Genomic DNA, 16876 nt, shown 5'->3' with positions numbered 1-16876 from the left:
TAAATACACGTATCTGACGTCTCATTTTTATGAATAAACACAAGAATCCATTCAGTACATTTCACAGGAGTGATTCTACTTCTGTGTAATCAGATAGATTGGCTTTCTGCATTTGTTTAACAGAAGGAAAAAAAAAATCCTATCTAGTTACTTGCTTATTGTCAACTGTGTCACATCAATGAGAGTTCAGGGAATGGTAACTTGCACTCAAATTCCAAATCTTTCAGCTGTAATATATAAGCACATTGAGGTAGGAGGTAGAAGAACATGGTAAAAGAAATTCTTATATCTTAAATCTGAAATAATCTAAATTATTTCATCATTAAAAATGACAAAGTAGCAGGGGCAGGGAAAATGTTTCTAAAGAGTTGCTTGAAAGCTATACTGAACAAAGCTACTGATTCTATCTATGGAAGTCTGAGCACATCCACTCTGGCTAAAAAAACCTAGCATTTATACTTACGTTGTTACTGGGAGCATTTTCTTAACTTTTAATGATATATACTATTTCCTTACTAAAAATGGTACTTACAGATGAAAAAAAATGCTTAGACTACTAAATGTATTTTGAGATCATAAAAAAAATATATGCCCTCTCCCAAGAACATCTCTATTTTGTTGAAAAGAGGTTAAAGTATGCAAAAATATTATTGAAGGATGATTTTTCTTTTACTTTTGGTATTGACTGCAATACCATCATAACCAGAATAATCTGTTTTGTGGTACATTTTACAGGGGGCTCTAATTCTGCAATGGGATAGACAGCTCCCAAGAACAAACTCACTTAAAGGCAGCCAGGGAATCACTGACATGCAAAAGCCAACCTGGAATAAGTTAATATTGAGACAACATCCAAAGAATATACAGTTATCCCTCAATGCTCATCTTAATTAAACCATGTAAGAAGTGGGCTGAGCACTAAGACTAAGTAACAGCTCAGACACATCCAATTCTCTTTCTTACCTATTTTAATGATGCTGCTCAGTTCATACAAAAGTAGTTGGTTATCTCCTCCTGTATCCAGGCGCTGTTCTATGTAGCTGTTCAATTCATACACTACGCCTTGCATATTCGTGTCCTGATACTATTGAAGCAAAAATGAGAAAAAAATTTAGAATAACTCAGCTATATTTTGTTGTTTTTAACACATATGCTTATTTTAAAAAAATAATAATAAATTGAGAATTCAAATCTGAGTCAATCTTTATTGTCCTTATCCAGCTGCCTGCAGTACCAGGTGATGGTCAAGTAAGAGGTACTGTGTTTCAATACATGCTCCATTAGTCATTTGTTCAAAACGCACCAAGTAAGCCACTGTGCAATTAGCAACTGCCTAAACTTGGCCAAGATCACTCAAAAATATATCAAGAAGAAACTGAGAGATGTGACAATCAGAAGGCAAGGAACCTTCAGCTCCCACCTTTTAAGCTCCTACTCCATCAGGAAGAGACAGCTATCTCCCTTTGCCAGTATCTTCCACCTAGAATTTGTGAACCAAATGATGGAACTGTGTGAAGCACCACAGCTTTGAGGTGGTAGCTCAAATATCTCCATCTTTGAAATACAGCAGCAGTTAATACCAAGAGTCCAGGACAGAAATCACACGAGCCAAAACCACGTTAAGTGTTGTGAAATAACAGGCATTTATTTCAACTGCAAATAACCAACACAGAGCAAGAAAGAAATTACAGAGCAATCAGGATTAGATAGGAGCAATGGGGTGCCAGCTGCAGGTATGATGAAATAGCATAGGAAAGCAGATGCATCCTCCCTTCAGGGGCCCAGCTTCCCTTCAAATACCCGGTTCCCCAATCCTGAAAGCAGGCCCTGAGCAGCAGATAAAACTGTCAATAAATGTGCATGTGTAGTGTGACAGCATTGCTGACAATTTCATAGAAATACTTAGCAATAAGCACAGATTCATTATCCTGCCCAAAACTGGTTATCTGGTAACTGAAAAAAACAGTATGGTCAATTAGTCATTGAACTCAGTGACGCAGTAAATTATGTCACTTAAACTAAAAAGGAAGCTGGTGATATTTAGATGGATTAATGTTGCTTGCAAGAGTAAATCTTATTCTCTCGCTAACTCATACTTTAGAGCCAAATGTAATATAGACCAGACTACTGTAAGTAATATTGTGGAAAATGCCACATAAGTACCACAGTGTTCCCACCACTCCCACTTTTATATGCACTTACTGTGACTGCTTCACATCTCTGTAGATCTTCTCTGCCTGTATCTTTGCATATACGTGTGCATTTGACAAACATTTAATGATGCATTAGGCACAAAACTTGCACAGTATATCCTGCGATAAAGTTATTATTATTCACACTAAAACTTTCATGCATTTCTGCATGTAACACACTATGTCATGAATGCCATATATTCATGATGTTTGGTTTCTTCATTTCAAAAAAAGAAAGTCCTTGCCAAATAATACCAACTTGTGAATCCTTCAAATTAAGCAGATCTTAGTACACTAAGTCTAAAAATGGTTTTTGAAGGACATAATATAAGCACAGTCCCTTCTTAAGGCAGATGCTGCATTAATTTATTGCTCCAGAAAGACATTTAGAATTGTATGCGACCTAGGACATCCGAAGTGTTCTCAAGATCTAGCATATCCAAGGTGTTCTCCTTAGAGAAAAAATATAACACTTGATAATTTTTTCTATAAATTAAAGTGATCATTAAACATTTTGACAGCAACATAAGGTCATATTACATATATGTATTTACTACTTGATTGCATCTTGAGCTGGTAATACAGAATGCCACTATCATTTTTAGTACAGTATGGTATCTGGTGAGCTTCCATTAGCAACTGACTGTCCTCTGTCATGTCTCATATTAACTGTTGTATAGATTTTCAAAGGGAGAAAACAGTATTACCATTTCAGGAAAGTGAAATTTTTATGAATGGCTTTATACTTACTATACAGCCATAAGTAGCTATATAACAGGAAAATGATGAATGAGGGTTTACATTGTACATGCTTGTTAACCCAGATCTGTAAAAGTATGTTTAGCCACCTACCCTAAAACAACAATAGCTAATCAAGAACAAATTTACAAGGCCTTTGTTATGTGGGAAAATGTCTTCTTAGGACTTGGAAGTGAATACCTTTCTCTTTGCTTGTGATCTACGCTCAGGATTTAAGTTAAATCTTCAAAGGTTGAAGCTAATACATTAACAGAAGACATCAGCAAAAATGAGTCCACTGGCATAACAACAGTGGCATAATAACAACTTTCACCATAATCAAGAAGCAATTCGGTGTGCATAGTAATTACACAATAAGCTATGTGCCCTTTATCTTCACCTCTGTAACATATGCTTGCAAACATTTTATAAGCAGGGCAAATCATCGTGTGCATTCATGTTACGAAAAAAAAAAGAAGAAAGAAAAAAGGTAGCAAAAGGTAGCTGTATAATACACACATTCGTAAAAATAAAAATGGCAGATTTCTATACTGACAGTCTCTGAATCTGCAACTCGTCAAATTAACTAATTCTATGAGTTAGATCAATCACTAGCAAATAATAGGCAATTATTCTGCCATGTTGCAAAATGTTGGTGGTATTTTACTACAGTGGATTGAAAGAGATTGCTCCTAAGCATTTTAGATTGGATAACCACAGTATTTCTGGCTGAAATGCCACAATATATTTTATGAAAACATATATTTAAGCACCAAGTGATGAACAAACCTTGGTACAAGCTCTGCCCAATACAGTTTCTAACATATACAAGTATATATTTGATGATAAACTTACTTCGGGAAAGTAATTCCTCAAAAAATTCAACATAATCTGCAGAAAAGCATACTTGTCATCAGATATAGCATAAGTATTGTTTCTTGATTAGTCACAGCAATTTAGTTTGCAGTTTAAACCATATTAATACTGAAGTCCTTTTAATTAATCCATTCTTTCCATTGCTGATTCCTTCTGTTTAAGATTCAATGTCTGCAAGTATTTTGTCATATTTATTGTACAGTTCTCAATTTCAACAGTATTAAAATAATATCATGGACTAAACTGTTCAGCACTACGATACCCTGAAGTCTAAATTTATCCTATCCATATCCTATTTTTACTAGTTACATATATCATAATGCTATAAAAAAGAATAACTTAGAAGGAAAATCTTTTTATAAATATTGATGAAAGAAGAAAGTTTTTGCAGAAGTTGCATAAAAACAGTTTTAGAGTTATTTTGTTTAAAACATAATGTTGCAATAGAAGACAGTAACCAATAGTGACAGGTAATTTAAGAATAGTGCGATGTCTTGGATCTAAAACATAAAGATTGAGAATTACAAATATTTTATTCCGTTGAAGGAGATACATCTCACTTTCTGATGTTTCAGTATTTAATGCATTCACTCTGAAGAATTAAGTCATAAAAAAATCAAAGCACTCAATATCTAAAGTAAATGTTATATATGACAAACTGAAATGAAAGATTAATCTCCAATGCTTTCATGCTTATAAGGCAGCAGTGTCAAGGGCATTTTGTGCTATTGCAGAAAAGAAAAAGCCCTTCTGCTGCAACAAAAAGACTTCACTAACAGAGTACAGGGTTAATAAGTACAATTACAATCCAGAATTTATCTGTTTTCCTGTAACTTCCTACAATGTCTTCTAAGTAGCAATAAGAATAGTAAGTTCCTATTTCTATTACAGAACTCTTTCTCCAAATCAGCAATTGCCAGGCTCTGCAATACAAATATGTCCTTTTACAGACTTCGTAATATATGACATTATCCACAGGCTAGGAGGAGTTAGAACAAAAAAAACAGCCTAGAATTGTAGTCTCCATTTCACATAGAAAGGCACTGCCATACGTACTTTGGGGATGTAGAACTTTACTGAAAGAAATCTGGGAAGAAAAATCTGAGAAAACTGCAAAACACGGGGGAAGTGGTCACATCCAGAGAGATTCCTCTTGGCAGTGTTAATTTTTCATCTGTGATTTAGGTATCTTAGGTTGGTTTCAGAGTACTTCAGAAAGAAGCGAGAGACCATGTTCTGTGTGAACTGATGTAGGAGGCTACATCAGGCTCTAGCTAACCACAGGGCTAGAGGGAGCCAGAAGAGTGCTGACTTCCGGGACAGGGCTGTAAAATCCTGTTCTTTGTTACAGGCTCAGTGGATAAAGTCAGCAAAGCTCTTTTTACTAGGAAATGGAAGGTGGTGGTCATCTATCATACTAGTGTGTCTTGGAACCAGACATGCAGAATACAGGGATTCATTCTTCTCCATATAAGCATTTTCTTGAAAATTTTGAAGGCTCCTTTCTCATCCTTAGGAGGACTGGCACACTGAAGTGCAGACAGCTCCTGGGAACTCAGTGCAGATGCGGGTAACTAGTGTTTCAGGTCCAGCCTCAGGTCCCACCCCAGCCCTCCTCCATTCAATCCAGTCTGTTACGCAAGAGGAGCTGGCAGAAAAGAGGTGATGTCCTGGCTTTCACCATTAGGCATGCCAGCTGCACATGGAGCATGCAACGCAGACATCAGCAGTGCTGAAAAAGCTAATGTTATACATGGTCTGTCCAGTGTCACCCTGTCCATTTGCAAGGTACCCCTTGAAGTACCTAAGGACCTGCAGATATTTATAGGGTATTCCATCCCAAGGCATTTGAAACTGAGCCTATAAACAAGTACATAAATGTAGTGTAAGAGGCATGTTAACAGGCAAAAAAGTCTCAAAAAGCTAAAGACAAAAGAGCTTTATGAGATCAAAATGACAGTCTTCAAAAAATAAGAAAACAGCTGTTGGAAATTACTGGTAAGACAGTTCCTGGACCAGGATTAGAAGCCACTGGGACAAACAGAGGCTTTTGTCAGGACCCTCAATTGAAGGGCAGTAAATCATTACAAACGAAAAATGCGTATAGGCCTTTTGGGAGTTTAAAATGCTTTCTCGCTCTTAGGTTAAATACTTCTGATAATCAGCTAATACTTCATCAAACCATCTGTATTTATGTCAATAACAATTTCAAGACTTGTAGATACTGAATCTAATTAGTTCTACACATTGCTTTATGTGAAACAATGTCCTGAATACGGAACCGGATTTCATTTCAAAATTCTAAGTTACGAGATCTGAAACGTGACAAGAACCTGTACCCACACTTCTTTAATCTTCTCTTTAAAACTGTCAACTATTTTCTGTGAAGAAGATAGAAACTAAGTATCTGCTAAGCCCAAACAACCAAAATCTCACAATGAACTTCCAGCCAACACAAGTTTCTTCCCTATAAAAATATAGTCTCAATACATAAAGTCATCAGGTAACTGAGCCACAAATTTAAAGATGAACTAAAAAAGTTTGAAGTACAAAAAATGGAGGGAATTCATTTACAGTTTTAAATGTCTGGAAAACAGAACATTTGCATGATGTTATTGAGATGCTAATCTAAACTGTTTCAGGCTAGATATGTTTGTACTATGACAGAAGTATGAAAATATACATATGAAAGTTCTCAATGACATTAATACTTGTTTAAAAACAAATGCAGCACTACTCTGCACTTTTTAAAAATAATTGCAATCACAAAAATGAATGCATAAACCAAATTGTTTGATGCTTTCTGTTGAAATGAATTAGATTTCCCTTTTTTTCAGGTAGCATTATGAAAATAAACAACTGATCTACAGATACCACCCTGGTTTAAAACTTTTTCTATATGATTTTCCAGTTGCCTCCATAACCTCCAAACCTTCTTCTTTTTTTTTTTTTTTTTTTTTTTTAGAACTACAATGTACCAGTGAAACAGTTGAAACAGTTTGGGGACAGTTATTTTATCTGTCCACAGACAGATGTCTTATTTCAAAGAGAGTTTAAAAGATTACGTAGAATATTTATTCCACATCACTACACTTTCCCATACCAAGTGACAAGCTTCAGACATTTAAGTTAGAAACAGAAAAGCCTAGAACTACAAGCATCGCAAGAGTCACCTTGTTGTTTAAATGATAATATTGATTGTATTTTAGCTGTAGTGGTGTTATTGAACCTCTGATGGCCACAGGATATCAAGCAAGCAATGTCTGCAAGAAGGGCCAAAATATTTAACTGAACTAATGAAATTGGGGGAAGGACACAAACTTATGTTATACACACTGCTTACGCATATGTAAGCTAGGTGGCATGTATATGTGCGTATGGATGTGCACATGTACAGCTGCATTCCGTAACGCCTGGTATTTTCACAAACAGCAAGATTTGCCTTGTTTGACTTTGACAGGTGTTCACATCTTGCATAGAAATTGATGTTTCCCTTTTTGCGCAAAGATAAAAAAGACGTAACTACATCCCAATAGTAGTTAAAACATCTAAACTGCACCCGTGAAGAACTAAAGTATGGGTCAGGATTTCGTTTAAAAAAAAAGATACAGAAAGGGAGTAAAACTGCTTGCTTTCTTCAAGGCAGAAATGCTTAGTGGAGGGATGTCAAATCCTCAAGACTGAAAAATAAAAGCAGAGGGAACATGGTAAGTAAGTGTACAGCACAGAGCTGGCTTTTGAAAGAGCAGTGAGCTTGGAGAGGAAGCTCAGAAAAATCTCCTTGATTTAAAATTCAGAAGAGGTAACGAGGGCTGGCTTGTTTAAGCAGTTTTGTTTAAACTTGGATACTGGAAAGCAAGAAGTTATAAAGAGCAGACTTTGCTGAGGTGATTAATTTTAATGCTTGTACATAGCCTCAGAGAAAACTGCTTCTACACGCATTTGTCTGACGTCTATTCCTCTTGTTTTGACTGGAGAGGACATGGGTTATAACTTGCTCAGTAAATAAAGTTTAGCATTGCAGCACCATACACAGGTATTTATGAATTGTTGTTCTCACATCAAACGCTATTCACGACAAAACCAAAGAGGGGCAAATATGAAATGACATTTGGCAGGGAAGGCCCTGTTACTACGTCAAAGGATGCAAAACAGCTCTCATTCTACAGAGAAAAGTGTTCACAAATTTTGAAGGTGTATATTCCCCAGCCTGTTTACACAGCTGATTTTCAACCCCTGGGGAGAGAGGAAGAATGCTTTTCGAGCAGAAACTCCTTGACACATAGCCACCCATTTGCAGACATCCAATTCTAATCTTTCCATCAACTCCTTCCCATTACCAAACAGTAACACTGAAATAAATTGCTTCACTAGTAACACGGAAAATACATAATACAAGGCAGAGGTTTGGCTTACAAGAACAGAAACATTATGATTACACAGAAGAAACCATATAAGCTGTTATTAACTGTAAGGGTCATAAAACTGCATGAATATCTCAATTATACCACCTCTCTGGATTACGTAATAAAGATAATATCAATTAACAGTTTCATTTTAACTTGGCAGGGCTGAAAAGTGTGCTTTTTAAAAAGCATTTATAAATCTCAGATTCTCTCCTAATACTTGACTTGTAAGCACTCTAAAAACATTATGTATAAAATTAAAATTCAACTTTTCCATTTACCTACCACTATTGCTTATCACTACCACAGTATGAACATGATTTACTTTATCAGAGATCACCTCATGTAAGCATCATCTTCTGATGACTAGGGGTACAATGCTATTTATATCATTTCTAAAGACTGAATACATACACTTATTGCACTCTCTCAACTTTTTGATTAATTCTTTGGAATATTCAGTTCTGGGACAGTATGAAAATGTATAAATCTCATTTTTAATACAGGAATACTACAAAGAATGTATTGGTTTTGCTAATATGGCATAAAAAAATATGCCAGTCACCCAGTGAACAGACATGCAATTATTGCAACTATACTGAAAGCATACTTGCTAGTTCTGTAATTGTCAGTGACATACTGTGCAGGTGCTAGCTGGTGGCAAGGGAGCTGCCAAAAGCTCCAAGTCCAAAAAGAGGAAAGGAGAGGATTAAAGTATTATTACTGTTTCCAAGAATAAAGTACTGTAAATGTGCTAGGCACTTGCTAGGTAATAATGTTCTGGTGTTTATATGGTAAACTTCTGCAAAGTGAATTGCTGCTGGCATCACCAGAGTTTACAAAGCAAAAGTACTTGCCAAAATGCAGCTTCACTAGAAGTTTTGTTCAAGCAAACATGGAATGGAAAGTCATTAAGGGAAACAAACAACAGCTAGTTTCACCGTGATCATATCAGGAACATTGAGCATTTTTGTTTAAACTTCAAAATCTGAGGAACAAGAGAGCACATAGTGATCACGGGAAACTTAACAGTATGTAGAACAAAATCCTGGCTATAGTTCATGCAGGAATGGGTTTATTTTTGCCAACTAAAAAATAACGTCTCCAATGCACAGCATTTCACTAATATTATGAAAGAAATATGTCTTAATCTAGACAGACATATACATTTAGTGTTCAAACCCACCCTTCTCTATTTTTTTCCTTCAGTAGATAAAATAATGATATAGTATAAAAGTCAGTTCAAGTTTTCTGCATTAAAATAGGTTAATATTTGTTTTTCTTTCTGAAATCCCTCTGCTCAGAAAACCTCTTCTGTAGCTAGGGTGGGATCAGCCAACCCACATGGATCTATACAATAAGTAGGCAGAAGATATTCAGCATTTCCAAGGAGGTTTCCAACGCTACTTCATCATGTGAAAAGGAGAGTCTCTCCCCAATAACGTATCTTTCATAAATATTAAATTTATAGGTTCACTGTTTAGTTACAGATGCTCATGAGACATTTTGTAACCAGGGCTCTTTTTATGCTAAAAGCAGCCCACAGCAACCAGGGAATTCATTTTATCCATAGGTTAGTAATAATGTCAAGTCAATCTAGGATATCTTTACATATAACTTCTCAATACCTAAATATTAACAACATTGTCATCAGTAAATTTGATTGAAAAATGAAAGATGGATTTTGAAAAAATCTATTCTGCAAACCTCAAAAGGAAAAAAAAAATTAAGGGTTTCTCTTGTCCTTTTTTTTTTTTTTTTTTTAATCAGTACAATGCTAATGTCCAAGATTGCTACTTCTATTTTCATTTTATTCTTACTTTTCATTTTGCTACTACACTTCTGAAAAAATGGCCAAAGATTAAAAATGTAATTCTTGTACTACAGCATTCTTCCGAACTTCCTCAATTTTTGAAGTGTGTGCAGAATAAAATCTTGACAAGTAAAAGATTTTAATACAAAGTGCCAGACATCATTCACCACATTGCATACAGCTGATAAAAAGAAAAAAAAAACAAACAAACTAATGACGGAAGTTCAACAGGTAGAGCATGTAGAACAACACTAGAATGCATGTGTACATGTGTGAAAAACAAATAAAAAACAAGGAGGATTGAAGGAGGGTGGTGGGTTCTAGTGAAAAATATCCCCTCCGATATAATTAATTCTAAGCACAACAGAATAAAAGTGTTGAAGCAACTGATGTCAGAGTGTATGACTATGAATGCTTCATTTTAATGCGAGTTTTTACTTCGCCCAAAATTGGCAAAAAAGATCCAGCTATGAAAAATACATACTTACGTGTTAAGCTAATTTCTGCCTTAGTACTTATATAATACAACTTTTAAAACTAATTGGTGACTTAATTCAGCAATAAAATTTGCTTTCACTAACCTTTCATTTTTGATTGTCTATGATACAGATAAAAGTCTCTTTTTGGAAACGCTTTCAGGAATTAAAAACAGTACTTAATGCCTTTAAAACGTAGTACTTAATGATTGTAAGACTTGCAGTTTTTAAGTCTGTATGAAGGTGTCTTTTGTCTGAAAAACAGTATTCAGGTAGAGAACCTTCCTAATTTAAATTCTAATTTACCTTCAGATTTCAATTAAATTTGCATCTGGTTGAGCTACTGCTGAAGGAAGTGAATGTACTACAACAGTCCACACTACTATATACTATATTATTGTATTACATTATTGTACCAAAAAAATTACTATTAGATAACAAACATACGTCCGTTTTCAGTATCATGCATTACTGAGTGTCCTCACATAGGGAAAAAAATAGTAATGTAACAAGATATACACATCAAGTACACAATGATTGATAGCTAAAGAAAAATAGAAACAGTTTGCTTGAGAACATCTTTATTTCACTTAAAATGTCACTTCACTTTTGCATATGACACCCATTTACATATAAGACAGTTTTACATCCCACTGCCTCTAAGATTTGAAATGACAGCCAATCTTTGGGAAAAGTCTAAGCTACTATTTATGATTTTGAAAGGCCAAGATAGCTGGGACCAGTGTGCCTGGAAGACAGAGGGGATTACTAGCAGGGCGAGATGCTCTGGGAGATTCAGGGTTCCGGAATTTGCTTTTTTTTTTTTTTCCTTTTCTTGGCACTAAACAGCTCAGATTTCTTAACATGGATACGTTTCACAACCCCACTTCATAGAGTTTTACATAGAAATGTGGATCTATTTACCAGATTTACAAAAATATTAAAAGGAATTTTCTTCTATAGAAAAAACTAGTGCTTCTGAGATTTGTTTAGGCAGATCTTTACTTATCTGGAAGCAAGACAGTATATATAAATATATTACTTATAATAAATTTTGATTGCATCAATAGGCACTTACTCACCTGCCATAACTTCTAAATACTAAGGATCTGGTGAGAGTGATCAAAAATGCATTATAAAGGAACAAACTACTAAAACATATTAACTTTCGTCTAAAATACCTTAAACATCCACAGTACATCACATATATGGAGAATATGTGCTTACATAAACCCATTCTCAGCATCACTCAATCTCTTTTTGGTGGGAAACCTCAGTTCCCTCATATCCTAGCCATTTGCTTTCGGGGTTGTCAAGCCCAGGTTTCTATTACCAGCCTGCTTCCAACTCCTCCCATATCTTAGAATTTCCCAAAGGATTTCCACACAGAGCAAGAAGCCCAGTCTGTTTTTGCAGGCATTCAATGAGCCTTATTTTTAATCCTCATCTGACAATATTGTGTTTCTCCTGGGAACGTGAAGTAGTTTTTGCATAAAGTTCAAAAAAGGAAAAAAAAACACAACTATGAATCTACCTCAGAATGCTACAACTGCTCCTTTAAACTTATATGAAATAATATTTGGACCCTTAGGCTGAACGAACACATCAGAGGGCAACCGATTGTCATGTATTGATTTTTCATCGTTCACTAGCAAAGCTAGTGGTTTCTAATAGATCCCTTTAGATAGTCCTCAATCATAGACTGAGACAGTGCAGGATGTCAACCAGGTGTATGGTTAAAGTCAGGAACTTATTACTGAGTATGTTTTTCAGTAACATTTTAAATAAGATTTCGCACAGTATACAGCAAAATACTTCAGATTTAAGAATTTAGCTCATCAGTACCATAGCATATCTCAAAGGGAGTAATTAGATAGGACGTACTTCTTCCCTTGTTTCCTCTTGTTATGTATACTCTAAAGGTAGTAACGCTGATTAAAACAGTCCAGTGTTATGTCTAAACTCAAAGTTCTCATGATTTTCCTGGTTTCCATGAAGCACTTTTTAAAAATTGGATCATGAAAATCACTCTGTGAGAACTCTAAATTTGTTAATGAAAACTATCCTTTGATCTATTTACAGCCAACAAAGCGTTCTTAATATTTCCTTTTTATTAACTGCTCTGTTCTCTGGAGATCCAGTTTGCAAAGGGAATGGAGTAAAACCATGATCAGACACTACACAAAAATCTTCTCAAGTGAACAGCGGGCCTCAGAGACTTTACACTTGTTTCTAGTGGGGATGGAGAGAAAACTAAGTAGCACTTACCCTGCTGACTTCTTTAGGAGTCGATTCATCTAAGAGGAAACAAAACAAACAATTAGCCACTCTGGGAAGCTTCTAGATTGAATGAAGAACAAGATACTGTATTTCAAACTTCTGTGCTGTTATATAAAACTCTTCTAATACAGTTTAATAAAGTAATTGAAATAGCCAACTTCTGAAACTAGAGCCAGTTCATAGGATAAAGGATTCAAGTTTGTCCTGTATTAAAAATAAGACAGTATTTCTTACATTTCCTAAGTCAGTTCACACGTTGACTAAACCAGTAAGCCCCATACCATGCTCATGTGTTTATATTCCAGTTTGGTAAGAAAAGTATACAAATTTCTCAGTTTGAAAAGTAAAGGCCCTGCCAAAGATACGCCACCAACTTCCTACATGTATAAGCAAGTTAGTGGACTTCAACTTTCTGTTTGGAAGATCAAAGATGCTATTCCTGTTCACTACTTTGAATGTGGATATAAAGTATTGCAACCCTTAGGCTACAAGAACATCACTGATGTCATCTAGTATAGCACAGTAAAAACACATAAATTACAGGGGTGTATATATATTTATACATGCTAGTATGTTTAGTCCTTCTAAATGTAAACATATTTTCATGTGTTTAGTTCATGCAATAGTTTAACTATGTAATAATAAATACAAATATAAGAACAGAGCACAGGCTAAAATATTATGTGGTATTTCTGAAAGTAAATAAAATACAAAGTATTTGAATGCCACAGACGAAGCTTTGAATTCAGAGATTATGACTTGATGGTGAGAAAAGGAAGACATTTAGGGGAGGGAAGAGGAAAAGCAAAAGAGAGGGAGAGGGGAAAAGAAGCATGAAATATTCTGTTAATACATTCAGAAGTCCAATTTCTGCACAATGAAATAGCAAACCATTTGCTACATTAAAAAAAAAAAAAAAAAAAAAAAAAAAAAAAAAAAGCCTTAAGGCTTGAGACTTTTTTTCCTTAATAGGGGTAAGAAGAAATGTGACCCCATGAACTGGTAACACCCTGACTTGCTTTCCTAGAGTTGCAGAATTTAAGACCCAGGGACATGAAGAGCCAGGATGCATCTTCAGTAAGTGCTGATACCAGTTTGCTGGGTTTGTATCGCTGCTGTACAATGACTATATATACCATAGATGCAATACTTTCTTATGGTTAGTTTCTGTGAGCTGACTATAAGAGATATCATTGGAACAATAACTTTTCCCTAAATTATTTTTTGCTGACCAGTTCTGTCAAAATGTGGAATTAGTTAACATATAAAAGTAACATCGCAAGCAGGCTGAAGAAAAACATCCCAGATGTGCATACTTGTTTATATAAAATGCAGTAAATTCTGTTTAAAAGGTATAAATACACCAATCTCTTGTTTGTAAATCAAGTTCTATCCCTGTAACAGCTGAAGCTTTCAAAGTAACAGATTATCCATACACTCAGAGATACTCACTTTAAGTAGATCACTAAAGAGCAGCTTGCTATGGAGTTAAATCTTACAGAAAAGTTCTATGCTTGAATATAAAGATCTCCATTTATTAGAAAAAAACTGCATGAACAACAGCCAGACAAAGGAAAAAAAAAATCTTACTAGTGCCCACACCCTAGAAGAAAGTAAGCATTTGCACAAGACACCATACAAATGCTCCATCCACTAGAAATTTTTCAGCTGGAGTTCACATTTTCTTAGGCATTAAATTCAATCAACCCTGATACACAAGTACCCACCCCTGCCTCACTCAGAATTTAAGCGGATTGTGTTACTTTTTTGTGACATCTGCCACGATTATTAACACTCAGATGTACAAGAAATCTAGCTTATTTAGTTCTTGCATTCTGAACATGCCAAGATTTTTAGTTTTAATGAATAACTGATTACTTCTTGAAAAGAAATATAAACATACACACACATGCACAAACACACACATAGGTTTTTTATTTGAGCAGTTTAGCCAGCTAATCATGCCTATTCCAACTCAATGTGCATGTAAATAGTAACTTGTGAAAAACAGTATCGGCTCCCCAAAGGCTTCTTCAATATCATGGCCACACTGCTCAACTGAGGCAGTCCTTTATGTTGTAAGCTGGATTTTTAACACTGATTTACTATGTGGTTTAATGCACAGCGAGTCATTCAGCAGCTGGATGATGGATACTGCTCAGAAGAGCGCCCCATCAGAGCAAGAGGTAGGCTTGCCATCTGGAAACGCTGGGCATGCATCAAGTCATCTAGCAGAATGCTCTGGTTTAGTTGGTGTTACAAACTGTATATTTTAATGTCTTCTTAATCTGAGTATAAATACTCACAGCCGGGAAAACCAGAAAACTGGGAGGGGAATAAGGTACTTGGCAGTACAGCAAAGCCAGCATGATGGCTAATAACCTCCAAAATGAGAAGTCCAGCTTCAATTCCTCCTCCTCTTCGCCTCAAGTAGGCAGACACACACCCCATGCCAGCACTGATGTTCATCCAGCCTCCTAACAAGCTGGCTCAGTTCACTGAATTTGTAGAAAACAAATTAATTTCCCAACTTTCAAAACAACGCCAACTATCCTACACTCGCAAAAACAAGCGACGCTTTTTTACCTCCGCATCTTTGCAAATATTCCTATTTGAAAAGCTCTTTTCAGGTATTAGTGACATCAGATGGAGTACATGGAAGGAGAAGAGTTCCATGACAAGATCTGGATGTTAAGAACAAGCTTACAGTTTAACAGACTAATATCTCAGCTTTACCATATGCAAAATTATAATTGACATATGCACAGCATACTACATATATGCATAGTATTTGGTGTGGTAATTAAAGATAATGTCCAGCCAGGAAAGCCTCCAAATTAAACTGAAAGAAAAAGCAAGATAGGAAGAAGTACAAAATAAGGACAGAAAACAGAAAAAACTCCACAGGAAGTTTGGCTTTTGGCACAATACACACGAGGCTTGTATTTAGGGGTTTGGGGAAAATAATTTGATAGGTCACACAATGGAGAAAAATTCAACTTTGATTTAATGTGTACAAAATCTCATACATATATTTCTATAAAAAAAACTTTTTTTTAAAGATGATATATTTTCATTTTTAACATTTGCAAGGTGCTAAGCCATGGTAGTCACAATAATAATTTTAATGTAAAGCAGGCCCTCAACATCTCAGATACAATATTCAGATGCATTTATCAAGGAAACCATTCAAATGTCCAGTTAGTTATATGAAAAGAACCTTTCAGAAGAACAGTACCATACTTTCTCACTAATCTTATGCACTCTATATAGTTAAAAACTAGTGCTTGTCCATCATTATTAATGATGACAACAAAAATTTTTTTCAGATTAATTCTGTTTCTGAGATCTCAGACGCCTATACAGTCACATTTTCCCCAGGAATCGTTTCCCACAAAATTGATGTCAGATTGACCTTATAATTATTCTGTGCAAAAATTCCTTTAGGTTCCTTCTCCTTTAGCTAGTAAGATATAACTCGTTTTGAATGCAATTAAACAATCATACAAATCTTAGCTACTGTTTTCCATGAGAAGCATCATACACCCACATGTCAACAGAAATTCCACATTAGTCTTTCCTAATCCACATCTATGAGGTTTCATTTATTTCCTTTTTAAATAGAAGGGCAATCAAATGAATCAGATTAGTTGGTCGCCTTGTTCTAATTGCAATTTGCATCCTTATTTTAGATACTTTGAATGAGTTTCCTGAAATGGCAACCATCACATACATAACAGAAATGCTATAACCATTATCTAAAAAATATTCTTGCCTTTTAACTCACCATCTCATCTAGAGCACCAGAACAAGTCTCCAGACTTTCAACTGTCTGGGTTTATGCGATAATTCAGAAGCATCCATGATGTACCTTCATAGGCAAAGTAACTTAGTTTGTTTAGATATAGGCTAAGACACAAAAAGGGAATATTCTTTAATATCAAACCCTGACAGCACACCAGCTTTCCTTGAAGCAGGATGAAATATGAATTCTGTCTTTCTGCCATCAGCAGTAAGATCAAAACTTTTAAAAATTCCTGAAAAGGGGCTGAGTTTCTCCTGTTTAAACAATAAAGTAACATGCATCAGAAAATA

At 35.3% G+C, this 16876-nt stretch overlaps 1 protein-coding gene across 1 annotated transcript in view; it reads right to left on the bottom strand.

Annotated features, from left to right (window-relative positions):
* Positions 1-16876, bottom strand: part of PDE10A (phosphodiesterase 10A) — a 185762-nt gene that overhangs the window by 62704 nt on the left and 106182 nt on the right. The window contains exons 3-4 of the mRNA XM_062573701.1: positions 12770-12798; positions 964-1084 (exon numbers count right to left, since the gene is read on the bottom strand). Coding sequence (XP_062429685.1) covers positions 964-1084; positions 12770-12798 — 150 coding nt within the window. The remainder of the gene's footprint in view (positions 1-963; positions 1085-12769; positions 12799-16876) is intronic.

This window comes from Rhea pennata, chromosome 3 (genome assembly GCF_028389875.1).
Source record: "Rhea pennata isolate bPtePen1 chromosome 3, bPtePen1.pri, whole genome shotgun sequence".
Lineage (NCBI taxonomy): Eukaryota > Metazoa > Chordata > Aves > Rheiformes > Rheidae > Rhea > Rhea pennata.
This window is presented reverse-complemented; position numbering and strand designations above follow the sequence as displayed.